The sequence below is a fragment of the Mustela nivalis genome, assembly GCF_964662115.1.
Source record: "Mustela nivalis genome assembly, chromosome: 14".
NCBI classification, from domain to species: Eukaryota; Metazoa; Chordata; class Mammalia; order Carnivora; family Mustelidae; genus Mustela; species Mustela nivalis.
This window is the reverse complement of record NC_139033.1, coordinates 70601266-70618218: the sequence shown is the minus strand read 5'-3', so window position 1 is coordinate 70618218 and position 16953 is coordinate 70601266. Positions and strand designations below refer to the sequence as shown.

The 16953-nt window shown below is 35.7% G+C and overlaps 1 protein-coding gene across 2 annotated transcripts in view; it reads right to left on the bottom strand.

Moving 5' to 3' along the window:
* Positions 1–1436: 1436 nt before the first annotated feature.
* Positions 1437–16953, bottom strand: part of NDC80 (NDC80 kinetochore complex component) — a 51731-nt gene continuing 36214 nt past the window's right edge. For both annotated transcript variants that reach the window (XM_082699430.1, XM_082699431.1), the window contains 4 exons: positions 9620–9712; positions 8286–8416; positions 6326–6428; positions 1437–1863 (listed from right to left, as the gene is read on the bottom strand). In XM_082699430.1, the coding sequence (XP_082555556.1) occupies positions 1726–1863; positions 6326–6428; positions 8286–8416; positions 9620–9712 (465 nt within the window). In that variant the 3' untranslated portion in view covers positions 1437–1725. The remainder of the gene's footprint in view (positions 1864–6325; positions 6429–8285; positions 8417–9619; positions 9713–16953) is intronic.

Genomic DNA, 16953 nt, shown 5'->3' with positions numbered 1-16953 from the left:
AAAGACCACCAGAGACGTGAGTCAAAGCCAATCAGCAAGGGTCGTTTATTGCAGGTTCGAACCTGGACCTCTGCGGCGCTCGTTGCGGATAATGCCAAGAGGTCCAGAGCTGGGTTGGTGCAGGGTTTTTATAGACAGGTACAAACAAGTTTCGGGTGGGGCTGAGCTGACTGATTGACAGTTTGAACAGGCATACTTGGCGTCAGTGAATTGGGTCAGGGGACCCCGCGCGAAAGCAGACAAAGCAATCTTACAGAAGCAGAACTGGCCGGTTAGCCCACGCATGCGGAAAAAAGCACTATCAGGATATTGAAGGCCTGGTTACTATCAAGTAAAGACGACTGGGAGTCTCCTGGTGGAATCTTACATTCCTGCTATCAAGCATCCTTGTTAGTGAGAATTAGGTTTAGAAGAAATTTAACTTTATTTACTTTTCCTTCTACCTCCACCTCCTTCCGTTTTTCTTGGAGGGGAGGGTGACATTAGGGCTATTGATAAGGTAACTTCTTTGTTGTAAATCTCAAGGACATTTGCAAACCAAGGGAGACTCCTACCTTGCAGGATTGTGATCTCTGCAAGTTAACTATTTATCGTTTTATGGCAGTCAGGGGTGCCTGAGGAATGCTACACATATGGAGGGGAGCGGGTGAAGGGGGGGGTGCAAGGCGCCAGCTTTTGCTTTGTCCTCAGCCAGCCTCCTGCTCCTTCACATACATATATCTAAATACTTCTATCTGAATCAATATATTACAAACCACGAGTTCATATCAATATCTCCAGTTCCACTCCAGTACCACAAAGGTGCTTAATACATTTAAGTTCAATAAGCAAGAACTCCCTGGCTTAGGGATACTTTTTCAGAATACAAAATTTAACACCCTGTAAAGGATCCCAGCAGATTTGGTAAACTCACTGATGAGGAGGCTGGGTAGATAAGATGATGGCTATTAGTCAAATGGAAATGCCTGTGTTGCCCTTGCAGAGAGTAGAGGAAGAAACAGAAAGGCTGAGGGAAGTGAAAATGCTGCAACACACAATGTGAAGGCAGAAGAGTCCCCAGGGTTTCATAGGAGGACTTTGAGGACAACCCATGCATGAAGGCCACAGGGAATGTCCTGGTGAGAAGGGCAGCAGTATCACTAGGATGTTCAGTGGTAGCTCTTTTACAGACTGTTGACAGTCTGTAGAGCCCCAGCCTTTGTAGAGCGTATACCAGGGACTGGAGAAGTTTATGTAAAGGGCCAGATAATTAATTTTTGGGCCTGCATTCTAATGAATGTAATAAACATTGCCACTGTACTGTGAAAGTAGTCATAGATGATATGTCAATGAATGGATGTGACTGCATTTGGCCCAGTTTGCTGATTCCTGGTTTAGATAAAAATAACTGTCTTCTAACCATCTGAAGTTAGATTGAGAAATAAGGGAAAAACACATTTTGTTGATATAATTTTATTAACTCTGGATACATAATATAACTAGTCTTTCACATCTAAAGATAACAATCTAACAAGTTACCATAATTTTGGATTATACATACTTTAAATTAACAAACTAGGTTTATAAAAAATATAAAAATATTTCACAGGCTTGGGAAGATACGGTCATAAGACTTCATTGTAAGGAGGGGTATAAGATATGTTAGAGATTTTTTGAACTTACAAAGGACATTTAAAAATTTACACTGTTAATAAAGTTCTTGTTTAGATAATCAATATTTTATCTTCATTCATCAGAAGGCTTAATTAGAGCAGCTTTCTTCTTATACTTGTCTCCAATCTCTCTAATATTTTCCAAGAGATCTTCAGACATGTATTCTTCATACTCTCTCTCAACTTTAGCAATCTGCTCCTCAAGATGTTTCTAGTAAAAACAATGAGCAATTATTAGAGAAGAAACATTAATTTATTTTACAGAGTTTAATTGTGAAATATATAAACAAGTGGTAACATTTGTAAGAACAGGGAATGTAAGGGCTACTCTTTTGTGTCCTTTCCTAATCATAACCCCATTTTTCTTCCCAGAGCCAACCACTCTCAACAATGTTTTGTTTTTCTTTATACTTTTATCCCCTGCCCCACACAGATATGTATGTATCTCTGGACAATATGCTAGTTTAGTGGTACCAGGTTTTATCTTTCATATTTACTGAATGATATTAAATATAATATTCTATGACTTTTTTCCACCCAGTATTTCAATTCATTGATGTTAATACAGATAGCTTGTTTATTCACGTACTGCCAAATAGTTTTCTATTGCATGAACATACCAATATTTATTATCCATTTTACTATTTAGTTTATTTCCAGGTATGGTAGGCTGAATAGCAGCCTCCTCAAAGATGTCCATGGCCTAATTCCCAGAACCTATGAACACATTATCTTACAGGGCAAAGGAACTTTACAGATGTGATTAAGTTAAGGAGTTTGAGAAAAGGGGATCATTCTGCATTATCCTGGTGGGCCCAATGTAATCATGAGGGTCTTGGTAAAAGGGAATCAGCAATGTGAGAGTCAGAAAGAGAAAATGTAAGGACAGAAAAGCAGTCGGAGGGGATAGAAGATGTTGTGCTGCTGGCTTTGAAGAGGCTGCAAACCAAGAGGTATAGGTGGCTCTAGAAAAGGGAAAAGGCAAAGAAATTCCATCTAGTCTCTAGAAAGATTATAGTCTGGAAGGCCCATTTTACACTCCTGACCTCTAGATATATAAGGAAATAAATCCGTGTTGCTTTAAGCCATTAGGTTGGTGGTAATTTGTTATAGCACTAACAGGAAATTAATATGCTGGGTTATGTTTTTTACTATTTCAATTATACTATAACAAATCTCAACATACTATATGGCTTAAGAAATTTATTTCCTCACAGTTTTGGAGGCTTGAAGTCCAAAATCAAGATACTGATAAGGCCACTTTCTCTGAAGGCTCTGGGGGAAGAATTCTTCCTTACCTCTTACCAGCTTCTAGCAGTTCTGGGTAATCCCTAGTTTACAGCTGTGTCACTCTAATTTCTGCCTCCATCTTCACATCGACTCTTATAAGGATATTGGTCCCTAGGTTGAGGACCTACATAATCTATTTTGACCTCATTTTAACTAATGACATCCACAAAGACCTTATTTTTTCAAATGTCACATGATGAGATGCTAGATACACATGAATTTTGAGAGGATACTATTCAACTAGTATAGTACTAGTACTAATAGTGCTAGTACTCTAGCACACGTGTAAAAATTTAGCTTAATACCTAGAAAGGAACTGCACTATTTTATTAGGGATTGCAAATTTGTTTTCTAAAACTGTTAACATCAGTTTGCAACCCTGTAGTATAAAGGAAAACTTGCATTTCTCTATGTTCTTGCTGGCATTTAGTATTCCCAAACTTTAATTTTTTTGCCAATTTCTTGAGGGTGGGAAGCGGTAGATCTTTTCCTGTTTATTGGCCACCTTAGCTTTCTGTGAAATTCCCATTCAAGTCTTTTGCCCACCTTCTGTACTTAGTTATCAGAGGTCATTATGTATCTGGATACTATTAGTTGTCTTAAAAAATTATTGTTTTGTGGCTTGCCTTTCCACTTAAAAAAAAGAAAAATTTATATATGTATTTATTTAGAGAGAGAGTAAACAACTGGGGGGGGGCAGAGGGAGAGGGAAAAGTGACTACCCAGTGAACAGGGAGCTGGATGCGGAGCTGATCCCAGGACCCTGGGATCATAATCTGAGCTGAAGGCAGAAGCTTGACCAACTGAGCCACCCAGGTGTCCCTCTAGTCTTTGTCTTTTGATGTAGAGATCTTAATTTTAACAAAGGTGAATTTATAAATAATTACTTTTGTGGTTTTTACTCTTTGTGTCTAATTTAAGAACTACTTTACAACTCTTGAGGAATAAAAATAGTGTCTATAATTTTTCTGAAAGTTAAAAATTTAGCCTCACTTTGGGCTGCCTGGGTGGCTCAGTAGCTTAAGTGTCTGACTCTTGATTTCAGCTCAGGTCATGACCTCAGGGTTGTGGGATCAAGCCCCATGTTGGACTCTGTACTGGGAGCAGAGCCTGCTTAAGGTTCTCTCTCCCTGTTCCCCTGCCCCTCTCCCCAGCCCTCATTCTCTCTCCAAAAAAATAAATTTAGCCTCACATTAATTTCTTAATCCATCTTGCAGTGATTTTTGTTTATGTTTTAAGGCAGGAATCCCAAATCCATTAATTGAACAATTCATTTTACCCCACTAGTCTGCAATACAACCTCTCTTAAAAATATAACTTCTGTCTATGCTTATCCATCTTTTTCTGCACTCTGTCAGAGCTTGGTTTATATGCATCAGTATTATAATGGGTTTGTTATTACGGCTTAATAATAATTTCTGAACATCTTTTTTTTTAAAGGTTTTTTATTTATTCATTTGACAGACAGAGATCACAAGTAAGCAGAGAGGCAGACAGAGAGAGAGAGAGAGAAGGAAGCAGGCTCCCTGCCAAGCAGAGAGCCCGATGCGGGACTCGATCCCAGGATCCTGGGATCATGACCTGAGCTGAAGTCAGAGGCTTTAACCCACTGAGCCACCCAGGCGCCCCTAATTTCTGAACATCTTAACAGACAAAAAAGATTTTGTGCCCTTCAAGAAGGTAGAATTCTGGAATAGGCGTCAGCAACTTTTTCCTGTAAAGGTCCAAATAACAAATACTTCAGGCTTTGTGAACCAAACGGCCTTTGTTGCAACTGTTCAACCCCGCCACTGTAGTGGGAATGCAGCCATAAAGAGTATGGAAGTGAATGAAGTGTCTGTGTTCCAATAAAACTTATTTACAAAAGCAGCCTGTGGGCACAATTTGGCCTGTGAGCTGTAGTTTGCTCTCTCCTAGTCTAGAATATCAAGACACATACAGGACCTGCATGGGGCTACAACCAGGAACTGCTCAAGGAAACGTTTTACCTCAGAGGAAAAATACCCCATTTAAAGATACCATTAGATCCACAGTCCTCTGTTTTCTATAGTCTAATTTTATCACTTGTAAAATTTCCTCACATTAGGTTTTAAAGATGATTGGTTGACTTTAGGGGCTCCTTCCATAGTTTACTGGCTATTTGTAATTCTTACATAGTGCAAAGTAAGTGCTCTGAAAATGCCATCTGATCTTGAACAACAATGAACTAAATAGAAACTAAAAAGTAATAATCATTAGGGTTTCAAATCTAACTTCATGTTAACTGAGTAAAACTTTAACAGTTGCGGTTTCATTTCACATAAATCCCTTGTGATAAATCACTATTGGATTAACACTGAGGTCAAACTAACTGTTATAGAGAATAGAGATGTGAAGATGTTGGCAGTGATTTAGTACAACCCTCATTACACAGATGGAGGAGGTGAAGACTAAAAGAAGCAAAATGGTACATATAAGTAGACTTTCTCAATCTGAGCCAATCATCACAGGTTGGGAATGAATTTTCCTCTTATGCATTTATTATACATCATCCTTGAGAGAACAAGAAAGTAATTACTCATATAATTATCTGGTCTGTGGTTCAAATTAACAATACTTGTTGAAAAAGAACCTATGAAAGGTTATAGAGCCACTAAGCGGGGAGAAGCCAGGTTTTCTGATGTAGGATCCAGCTTATTTTCTTAGTTCTTTTCACCAAGCACTCAAGAACACTAGCATACAAGAAAATGCAGTTCAATGCCTTTTAGGAGAAAGGAGGAGAAATAGCATATCACATGCTATTTTCAATAAATGGAAGACTAACAATGGGATATAATGAGGTTATTTTTTTCTCTTACACTATTCACAATTGTCAATATATTATCACCTAATAGATGACCCTGGAATTTTAAAGGTTAGCTGTTTAACTTGGCTTCTGGGCTCTGTACAGCAGGTTGGAGGACTAGTATTATTGTTGAACTTTAAAGCTATGCTTCACGTTTCATAAGTACTTCATTCTATATTTTATAAGTACTTTACACGAAATTAATGGAAAGGAAAAATATTTGTCATAACCCATGCTCTTTCATCTTAATTTTACTGAAATCTTAAATGTGTTGGTATGTTTTCAGTATGTAGAATGTGGCCTGGCGCATGATTATATACTATTGATGTAATAAATACCATTACATGTTGTTTATGTTGTTGTTATGTGAACAAAACAGATTGTTTTATGAAATGCAGATGCTCCTTACATACCACTAAACAGGACTCTTCTGATAACTTTTTACTAGAATATATTTTCCATAGAAATAAAATTTATCATTTAATTTCTATAGAAACAAAATAGAAATACAGTTTTAAAAATCTTCATTAGAATGTAGGAAAGACCTTCATACACTTACCTCCACAGACCCTACATGTGTAGCAACCATCTCTAAAAGACGCTGCAAGTTATTTCCCACTTTTCGTCGTTCTTCAGTTGTGGTTTGCACAACTAGTTGGTATCTGTAGAATAAAAACTCTTGCTTGAGTTGTCTAGGAGAAAACCCCTAATCCATCAGTTCTAGTTAGCTCACTTCTCCTTTTCATATTCAATAAACGCAGACTGTGTTTGGTATATGCGCTGTTTGCTTCTCAGCCATTAAGACGGAAAAACATTTTCAAAGATCCTTTGCAAGCACCAAAACAAAACAGCACCAAAACCTTGTGCCTTAACATACAAAACTTGGGGGCAATTGGTCTTCACTGAATCTCCAAAAGGGTTGTAAACTTAAATGCTTTCAGGGAGAAGGCATTCAATACATTTGAATGGGGAGTGGGAGTCTCTCTTTTTTTTTTAACGTATGCAAATTCAAATTAAAAACAAAGACTGCAAGCCAAAAAAATGCTTCAGCTGAGTTTTTTATCCCTAAACTACAAATAAGCAAATGAAGAGGTGTGATTTTCTTAAGGGTTGTACTTCTGATCTCAAAGTCAGAATTTTTTAGTTGAGGGTCACTTAATTAAGACTTTAAAAAAAAGAGCCTATGGATTCAGTATATTGACTTTCTATGCGTTGCATGAGAAAATTATATACACAAAGGCAGAATACTCTTTAAAAAAGGATGTCACCATTTTAGTTACTGTTAATACACAATGTGGCTAAAACTCTTTCTATGTAAGTTTTAAAATAATATGGAAACCAAGAGGGAAAACTTGACAATGTGTAATTTGATAATGAAGAACTAAGAAATGTAGCATATAGAGTTAGTTCTGCTGCTTGTTTGGAAACACGCATTTGCTCCATTTGGATTGAAATATTACATAGCAATTTGACCATAATGCAAAAATTTGTATTTGCTTATGACATTTCTTTCCTTTTTTAGAATCTGTTTATCTATTTATTTATTTTTAATAAATTTGGGGCTCAAACTCACAATCCTGTGATCAAGAGTTGCATGCTTTAAAAAAAAAGTTCCATGTTCTTCAGCTGAGTCATACAGTTGTCCCTATGCCATTTCCTTCTTGAAAAACACTAAGTGAATGCAGAAAACTGCCCTCAGCTGAATCCAGACGCAAAGGAATATAAAAACATATAAACACACACCTCAAATGTGTACCAGCTCCCTCAATTCATTACATTATGTGATGAGTCACATGCATCCACCTCTGGTGTTAAAACTTCCCATCTGATTTTGGATAATTCTCCCTCCACCTCATTTCAATAATTTAAAAGCTGCAACCCTTTGAATGCCCCTTTCCCAGGCAAACTTCTGGAGTCTTTAAAATATAGTGTCATATTTATCATAGCATTTATGTACTTCTTAAACATTTAACATATGTACAATTGTGCTAACATTTTAGTTAGGTTCCCATCTTTTGTTTATGTGTGTCACTGGCTGATTTTGAGTGTTGTGCCCAATCCCAATTTTACTGTAGGTGCTGATTTTTCATTGCATGATTTTGCAGTGTGGTGATTATTATGAGGGCACATAATGTGTTACAGCACAATGATCATATAATTTACAGGATACAGTTTGTTGTATATATAATTTCCAGAAAGTATAAATATCTTAAAAATAGAAACAAATAGCCAAAGTATTTCAACTGACTGAAAATTTTATGCTGTTTTCAGTGTTTAAAAGCCCTTTATTAATTCTATGTAAAAATAAATGTTTTCTTAGGAGGCGATAGCTATAATAGTAGCAGAATACATTTAGGGACAGTATTTCAAGTTACAGGCTCTTTCTGTGTTCACTACTTCCTCTTTCCCATGTAGCTCTATAATATAAATTAAAGCTAATAAACATAGATCTGGTTTTACAGAAATGTTAAATAATTAATCTGAAATAAACATTATAAATCTTGGTTACATGAACTTACTCTCGCTGAATAGCATCTAATTCATTCATAGCTTCACTGAGGCCCTCGTTAACAGCGCTCTCCAGCAGATGCTTGTGTTTCTCCAAGGACTCCAGCTCACTGGCACATTTTTTGTCCTCTTCTTCAGCTTCCTATCAAGATAAGCGTATGGTTATCATTTTTAATGTTTGTGTTCTATATACTTCATATACTATACTCCACATACCATCTATATGTAACACATTAAAAAAAATCAGGTTGCACCATCATTTATATTCTCAGAATGTGTACTGTTTTACATGTATGAGACTTTAAAAAGCTTTTTTGGAAATTTTATACTGTAAACCTAAATATGACCTTCTCAACAGGCCTTATATGGAATTCATTCAGCAGTATTTTCAGGTAGGTACTATAAGAAACCTTAGGATAATGACTTAAATATTTCCTATGATCATCAAGAGGTCTTTTATACATGCAAAAATGTGGGTAACTTTCACACTACCTTTATTTCACATATGTGAAATATGCACAGGAAAAGGAGCCCAAAGTCATCAACTCTTAGGTTAAGATGAAATATAAAAGGCTTTCACTGAAGTGCTTTAAGAGGACAAATGCAAGTACTGTCATGGAGAACATATGAAAATAACAATGATTACCAACTAGCTCATATTTCACATGTAGATCACATTACTGTGGTGTATTTTCTAAAAATTTCTCACTACTTAACAAAATGTATAGGCCCTAAATGCAATACAAGGCCAAGAGAAAATTTCCAATTCCTAATACTTTGTTGCTGTAACTAAGTAAAAGATATTAGTATGACTAAAATTCTCTTGTCAGTTTTATAAATGGTAATGAAGGGTCACATGAGTGCTTCCCTAAGTAAAACATGGTGAGAAGGTGGATGGATTAGAGGTGGTGGGAAAAGAATCCTATTATTTTTCCCACATTCTAAATTTCATATAAAATATCTTTGTGATTTGGCCAAGTTAGTCAGTTTGCTATAACTCTTTCCAGGCAATCACATACACAAGCCTTATTGGAGGTTTATGCTTTAGGAGTACTTAACACTAAATTTCTAAAAAAGGTAGAAGAGATTACATTTAAAACATGTTTTGGTCTTACAAGGATACAGAATCTCATATTCAAGTCTAAAATATTAATGAAACAGTAAACGTGTTCTCATGTGAAACAGCCCAATTCCTGGAAAAAAAATCCTTTAAAAGGACAAAATAACTCTTTACAATAAACTTTAGAAGATTACACTAAACTTAAACACAAGTTAAGCTTAAATGTTTACTTAGATGTAAGACTAGGTCAAAGCTTACCTATACAAACTGTGGCAAAGTTCTTACCTTAACCTTTTGTTGGTAAAGATCGTCCAGCTTTTGAACTTCTTCTTTCAGAGTTCTTACACCTCTCCTGCTTTCTGTTATCATTGTATTTAGCTTGGAGAATAAAACTTGGGTTGAGAAATCATAACCATACACCAAAAACATTTTAGTAAGTTATAAAACTTTCATATTACCGATTGAACCATGTTATTTTTAGTCCTTTTGGATTCTCACCTATCATTTGTTCTCAGAATTTACTATTCCCCAAAGAGGAGTTAAATAAAAACAAACACACAAAAAGACATATATATATTTTTAATGTACAATATTAAAATACAGAGTTAATTAGGAAAAAAAGTCTGGCTTAATTCCCAGTAAAAGAAGGATACCGGGTACTTTTCTACTAGTTGCTGTGGGAGTGTTTGTAAGCAATCTTATATAGTATTATAAATATTACATGTATTATATACACTCTGAACATTTTTATATTAATTTGTTAATACATGTAAGTTGTTTTTGCCTTCTAGTTTTGAAGTCTAGATTTACTTACATTTCATCTCTTTTATTAGTTACCTAGCTTTCCATTTGTATGTTTACTTTCTAGGATGTTAAAGAGAAGTTTTCATATTGATTTTACTGGATGTTTTCTAACTGGTTATTAATCAATGGATTCTCCCAAACAGTAATAAATTTAACACATTTAATCTTATTAAAGTTTGAGCTTTAAGCCTGTTGAAACCAAAATTAAAGAAAAAAAGTGTTTCCAAAGTTACCAGAAATTAATATAGAATGTTTTCCAGCTAGGTTAAGAAAATATTTGCTCTAGGAAATAAAAAATAGAAATATGTATCTATAAGCTGGATCTTTCTTTAAAAGGATGATTCAGCACATATATGAAGTCACAAAAAAATTACGCACACATATTTTGAGGAGAAATTTAGTAAAGCAATTGTTGTTTGGTATATGATAGGATGGTAAAGTGACTATTTATTAGAGAAACTTGCATATACTTCTCATTCAATTATCAAAAGTCTCTTTATAAAGAATATTCCTTTTCTATTTTACAAATGAGAAGAGTTGGCTAGAATGAATGCTATTCACGTAGGATCATACAGAGAGCACATGCCCACAACTCCAACCTAGATGTTCTAACTCCAATCAGCTCAGCTGATTAAGCGTCTGACACTTGATCTTGGCTCAGGTCACGATCTCAGGGTCATGGGATCAAGCCTATGTTGGGCTCTATGCTGGGCATGGAGCCTGCTTAAGATTCTCTCTCTCCCCTTCCTCTGCCTTCTCCCCGCTCCCACAAGACTAAAGTTACTGAAGCTATTCAAGCAGGAAAAAATGTTCTCTACCCTTAAGGTTCTTTTGGCTGGTTTAAGAATTTAACTGACATAAGAATGATTAACAGGAGAAAACCAAATTTAATTTTGTATGTATGGGGAATGCACAAAGACATGAGATTCTAAAGACAAGCAAAAGGAAGTATATTTGTCATCGTAAGCTAAAGATAAGGGGGTAGGGATCTGGGATTTCAAGAAAAGGAAAGCAATTCATAGGAAGATGGAAGAGTTAATGTTTGGTAAACAAATGTTTTCTAGGCCACATAGACACAAATGGGACATAGAGAGGAATTTTAAGAAAGAGACTTTGCTAAGTTCCTCACTGTCTACCATCCCTAGTTTATATTATACTGTAGTTATCTATGGTGATACCTCCCTTCTGGGAGGAGGACTTTAATTCTTTTAGGCAATTAGGGGGTAGGTGGAGATCAAAGTTTCTTCCAGAGTCTTTTGGGTATTGAATACTTTCAGTTCTGAATAAGCTGCATGCCAAAGTGGCACATCTTGGGGTGATTGGCCCTTGACACCTACACTATAAACTTCCTGTTTAAAGATATGTTATTTCTGGGGCATCTGGGTGGCTCAGTGGGTTAAAGCCTCTGCCTTCGGCTCAGGTCATGATCCCAGGGTCCTGGGATCCAGCCCCGCATCGGGCTCTCTGCTCAGCAGGGAGCCTGCTTTCCCCTCTCTCTCTGCCTGCCTCTCTGCCTACTTGTGATCTCTGTCTGTCAAATAAATAAATAAAATCTTAAAAAAAAAAAGATATATTATTTCTGAAGAAAAGTGCTGAATTAAACCAGTTGTTTCATTAAATTTATCTGCAGTAAGACCATTGCATAGCCAAATAATCAGAACTTCCGCTAGGAAGTCATGTTTGTCAAAATCATGTTTACTTAATCTCTGAGCAGCTTCTAACTTTCATGTGGGCTTTGCTAAAATTTCATCAATTAAACATTCCCACCCCTCCCCCAACCTTATTACAGAAATATACATTTCCACTGTAGTAAATAAGGAAAAAATTAAGGAAAATAAAAATTACTAATAATTCTATAATCTCAAAGAACTGTTATTAATATTTGGTATACTTCCTTCAGTATTTCATTCATTCATTCAGTAAACAACTGTCCAACAGTTTATAAGCAGAGAAGATATCATTAGTTACTTTAGTTAGAAAATTTTTTTCTTCTGTCATTGAGAAGACAGAAGCCACTAGATTGGATTTCCATCACTTCCTGTCTCCCAACAACCAAAATATTTCTTACGAGACCCTTCTTCCTTCTGTCAGTTTCAGGATGCATGATACCCATTTTCCTCATGAAGAGAACCCCTTTACCTCTTCTCTAGACCCCAAGCCTTGGTATTTCTTCATGAACTATGTTCAAATCCATCAATACCTTTCACTCCTAATTTTTTAAACTTCATTTTTTAAACTAATTTTTTAAACTCTTTTCCTTAAACTCATTCTTTCACCTTTAAACTCAAACAACTGCTCCCTCACCCCCTGCAAAATGAAAATCTTTCCCATACACCACTTTCTAACTACTGTTCCATCTTGTCTCCTTAGACTCAAATTTTGTGATGATCTAATTGTAGCATTCCATAGAAAGTAGACTATTAATACTATAGTATCTTCTGCTACTACCATTCAAATTTAAATCCACAGCAATAAGCTTTCTGGCTCCTCTGCTTCATGAAGTTGCCTTTGCAAAGATCACCATCAACAAATTGTTTGCTAAAGTCAAAGAACATCTTTCATGATTTATATCTGAGTAACATATTTAGTCGATCACTTCCTTCTGAAATCCCCTTTCTTGGTTTCTATGACCATAGACGCTCCTGGTTTTCTCTTTAAGTCTTGGGAGGTCCTTCTAACTCTTCCTTATGGATTTCTCTTTCTCTGTTTGTACTTTGGAAGTGAATGTTCTCCCAGGATTCTGATCTTGGCTGTATTCTCATCTGCTCATTTGGGAGAGCTTGCTTTTTCATTTTCACAACTGGGAAATTTCTTGGCTTTAATTAAATGCATGCTAAATAATACATATTTATATCTGTGTACACAGTCCAACTGCCTACAGGACAGTCTCCACTCTGATGTTCTAGACATCTGAAACTCAGTATATCCCAGACTGAAATTCTTTCTTCTACAACCTTCTCTTGTATTCTTTATCAAGGATCTAGAATATCACCACCAAAAGATTCTCTCCTTGACCAAACTACTCAGCTCTTCTGAACTCTCTTCTCAAAGAGAGTTTTCCTTTGGCTTCTGTGTATGTCTTTGTCCAATTTTAGCAAGAATCATGCTTAAGACAGTTTAATTAGAATCCTTAACCTCAATATCTAATCAAGTCCCTTCAACATCCTTCAGCTGGTGTCTGATCACGTTGGCCTGCTTTCAGCAAGAACACTATTAGGCTGGTTTAGATAGTATCATCCCTTACCCCTATTAGGCTGGTTTAGACAGTATCGTCCCTTACCCCTAGAGTTTCTTCTCAGTAATTCTTTAACCACTGATCTGCATTCTACTCTCCTTGGTTACAATTCCCTTTTTGTTGTTGTTGTATTTGGAGTTGAGCCCAATCTCTCTCATCTACTATAAAACCTCTTTGTAATGGTCCCCCTTGAATGAAGTCCACCTTACTTCCTTTAACAAGTGTCATAAATAATTTTTTTTCTTTAACATCATATACCAAAGCTAGACATCTGAACATTCTTAATTCCTCTCTTCTGTAACCTTCACATCCAAATGGACCAGTAAATTACATTGTTCCCATCTTTAAATCTTTTTTCCACTTACACTGAAATAGCCTTGGATTGAGTCTTTACCATTTATCACTTGGGATAGTGTTAGGTCTCTGAAATGTATGCCTCTAGTTTCATGTACTTCTAAACTAGCCTTCATACATTATGGGGCTTACTGTATTACAAGGGTGTTATGCCCTGACTTAAAAATCTTCAGGGGCACCTGGGTAGCTCAGTCAGTTAAGTGTCTTGACTTTTGATTTTGGCTCAGGTCATGATCTCAGATTGGGATTGAGCCCTGCGAGGCTCACATCCAAATGGACCACTAAATTACATTGTTTCAATCTTTAAATATCTCTTTTACACTCTTATTGCAATAGCCCTGGTTTAAATTTTTTACCATGTATCATTCAGGATACTATTAGGCTTCCTAACTGTGTGCCTCTAGTCTCTTTCCCTTCTGCAATCATTTGGAGCTCTCTTCTATTTGCTAAATGGGATGCTGCGTGACTCATGAATTGTTGAACAAAGTCAATTAGATCTTCAGATTTATTCACTTCTTTACAAAACTAGAAAATGCAACTCTAGAAGCATTTCAAAGTTCATCTGTTTCTTTTTACCAGTCCCCAAACAGTCCCTATTTATTTTAAAAGTCTTGTAACTTGTATTCTTTCCTGTATCTTTGAAATGTAAATGTTAAAGTACAACTTCAGGGATAATTCTTACCAGGAAAAAAATGAAAAAAGAAAACATCATTTAAAACTTAGTTTAAGCCATCCACTCAAGTAGCCTTAAATTACTCTATCTACCAGATAAACAACTTAGATACAAATTCTTTTTAACTAGTAAAACAGGCCAGAAGGTCTCTGTTTATATCTGTTATATGTTTATGTGTGTCTATTATAAGTGCATTAAAGGTGTGTGGTATTTTTCTACCTCTAAAATTAGTTTGTAAAAAAGCTCTATTTAATTGACCTAAACTAAGTGCTTAAATAAATTTGCTATTCATAAAAAGTAAAAAAAAAAAAAACCCCAAAACAAAAAAACAATGGAAACTAACCCAAATGCTTTCTGAATTCACAACACCTAAGAAAATATTCATTATTAAGTTTAACTTAAGTTTGCTTGATTTAAGTAAAATAAACTTTTCTTTCAAGTTATAAACATTGAATAAAATGCATACATACAAGTCTTATTCCACCTGGGTTTATCGATCAAATCAGTTTATGTTATCTCTTGACAAAATCTGTCAGTAAGAAAAATTATCTTGGGATGATGACTGACTTTGTCTAATGTCTAATGAAATTTTGGTTGGTAATCGAAACACAGGAAAGAACAAGTAAATTAAAGGGATATAAAAAGATAAAAAGTTTTTAGGTGAACTTTTAAATAGTTTCCCCAAGTCTTTTTGGTAACCTGGAAACTTAAAAAAGTTTTAGCTAGGTTAAGTTAAATGATCAGTAAAGTTAAATTCATTCACTATTCAGATCATTTCCAAATAAGATAAAATACTAACACATTAGTTACTGAATATTGGTTTATCTACTTTTTAATTCATTTTACACAGGAACTAAAGATATTAGGACTTACTAATAAACATGTGTCATGACCCTGACAAATTTTCTGTGAGAAAACACGTTTCTAGAAATCATAAAGAAGTATTTATTAGTCTGCTAATCTACAGAATGGTAATGTAAAAGATGGTTTTTAAGTTCTTACTTCTTAGATTTCACTGGAAATTAAAAGTTTCTAATGGTAGAAATTTTAATATGTATAATTAAAACTGGCAGAAATAATAAGGGAAGGACATTCTATGTGTGGTCAAGGTTGTAAGATTGGAATGAATTTAATTAAGAAAAAGAGGGTTTTTTTGGTCTTTTTTTTAAAAAAGATTTTACTTATTTACCTATTTATTTGAGAGAGGAGAGAGAACACAAGTGCACGTGTGTGTGAGGGGATAGGGTCAGAGGGAGAAGACAACTCCTTGCTGAGCAGGCAGCCCCATATGAGGCTTGATTTGTGCACCATGCTTACAAGTCTCCAGTAAAGCAATTTTAAAAAGAGATTTTATGGTCAATTGCTTTTCTTGCTATTCTTATGTAAATAATGAGACCAAGTTTAATGCAAACAAATTACTTTTACCGTGGTTATCTTCAGTAAATATGGGTGTAATTTCAGAGAGAAAAATTAGGTTTGAACCTTTGTAGATATTAAATTATAATCCTGTTACATTTGAGGTTTTGTTATATATCTATAAATCAGACTAGGTCTTGGATTATTCTAATTTCCTCACACATCTGACTATGATTTTCCAAATTAATGTTTCCAATTTTCTCCTCTGACTTCTGATTTGGAATTACTAAGAACAAAGACTGCCTTGAATCTTCCCTTGAAAGAGACTATTACTACCTCCTTACCACCCTGACGGCAGGAAAACTTCAGGGACCTGAACCCTAGACATAGCGTCTCACAGCTGAAGAAGGTTCTGCCTGACATTGGTCCTGTGCAAATGATGGAGACCTCTAAAGCAAATTAAGATTAACTAAGAAGAGAACGAGCGGGACAGTAAGATAGATTGTTTCCTCCCAAGGTGCTGGATCGGGACTTCAGACCTTATCTAAACATGACACCCTCTATTCTTCTCTTTCTTTACTTTGGCATTGGCCATCATCTGTATTTCCTAGGCCACTGCTAAGGGAGGTTTTTCTCTGGTATTTGGAACAACTTTTAATTTCAGGCTAGGAGAAAACCTAATTGACCCCTGATTTGTATGGGTGAATGCAGCAATCCCTGTGATTTAATCCATTAATGGGACAGCCTTACAGGAATGATCTGGGCCCCAACAGGGTTTTTCTTTTTCTGTGGTGGTTATTATTCTGGCTGGGCCTATGAATGCCTGAATGGCTAATATACAATTGAGCAATGCTTCTTAGGTTATTTAATTGTGCCTCTAACTATCCACAAACTGAGATACCTCACTGGTCACCTCCCTAAATTTAAATTGTCAAGGCAGAAGGGATTTACATGACTCAAAGGCATTCATGACTCAAAATTAGCTTACTTTGACTCTGGCCAAAGTTGTTCTTGGTAATAGGATAGCCCTTGATTATCTTTTAGCCAAGCAGGGAGATACTTGTGTTGAGGTCAACATTACCTGCTGCACCTGGACTAGCAATTCTGGGGACGATGAAAATCAGTTACGTAAGATCACTGAGGAAGCCACTTTTAAAAAGGTGACTGTTGGTCCCTTTTTATTTATTTGGATAGAGA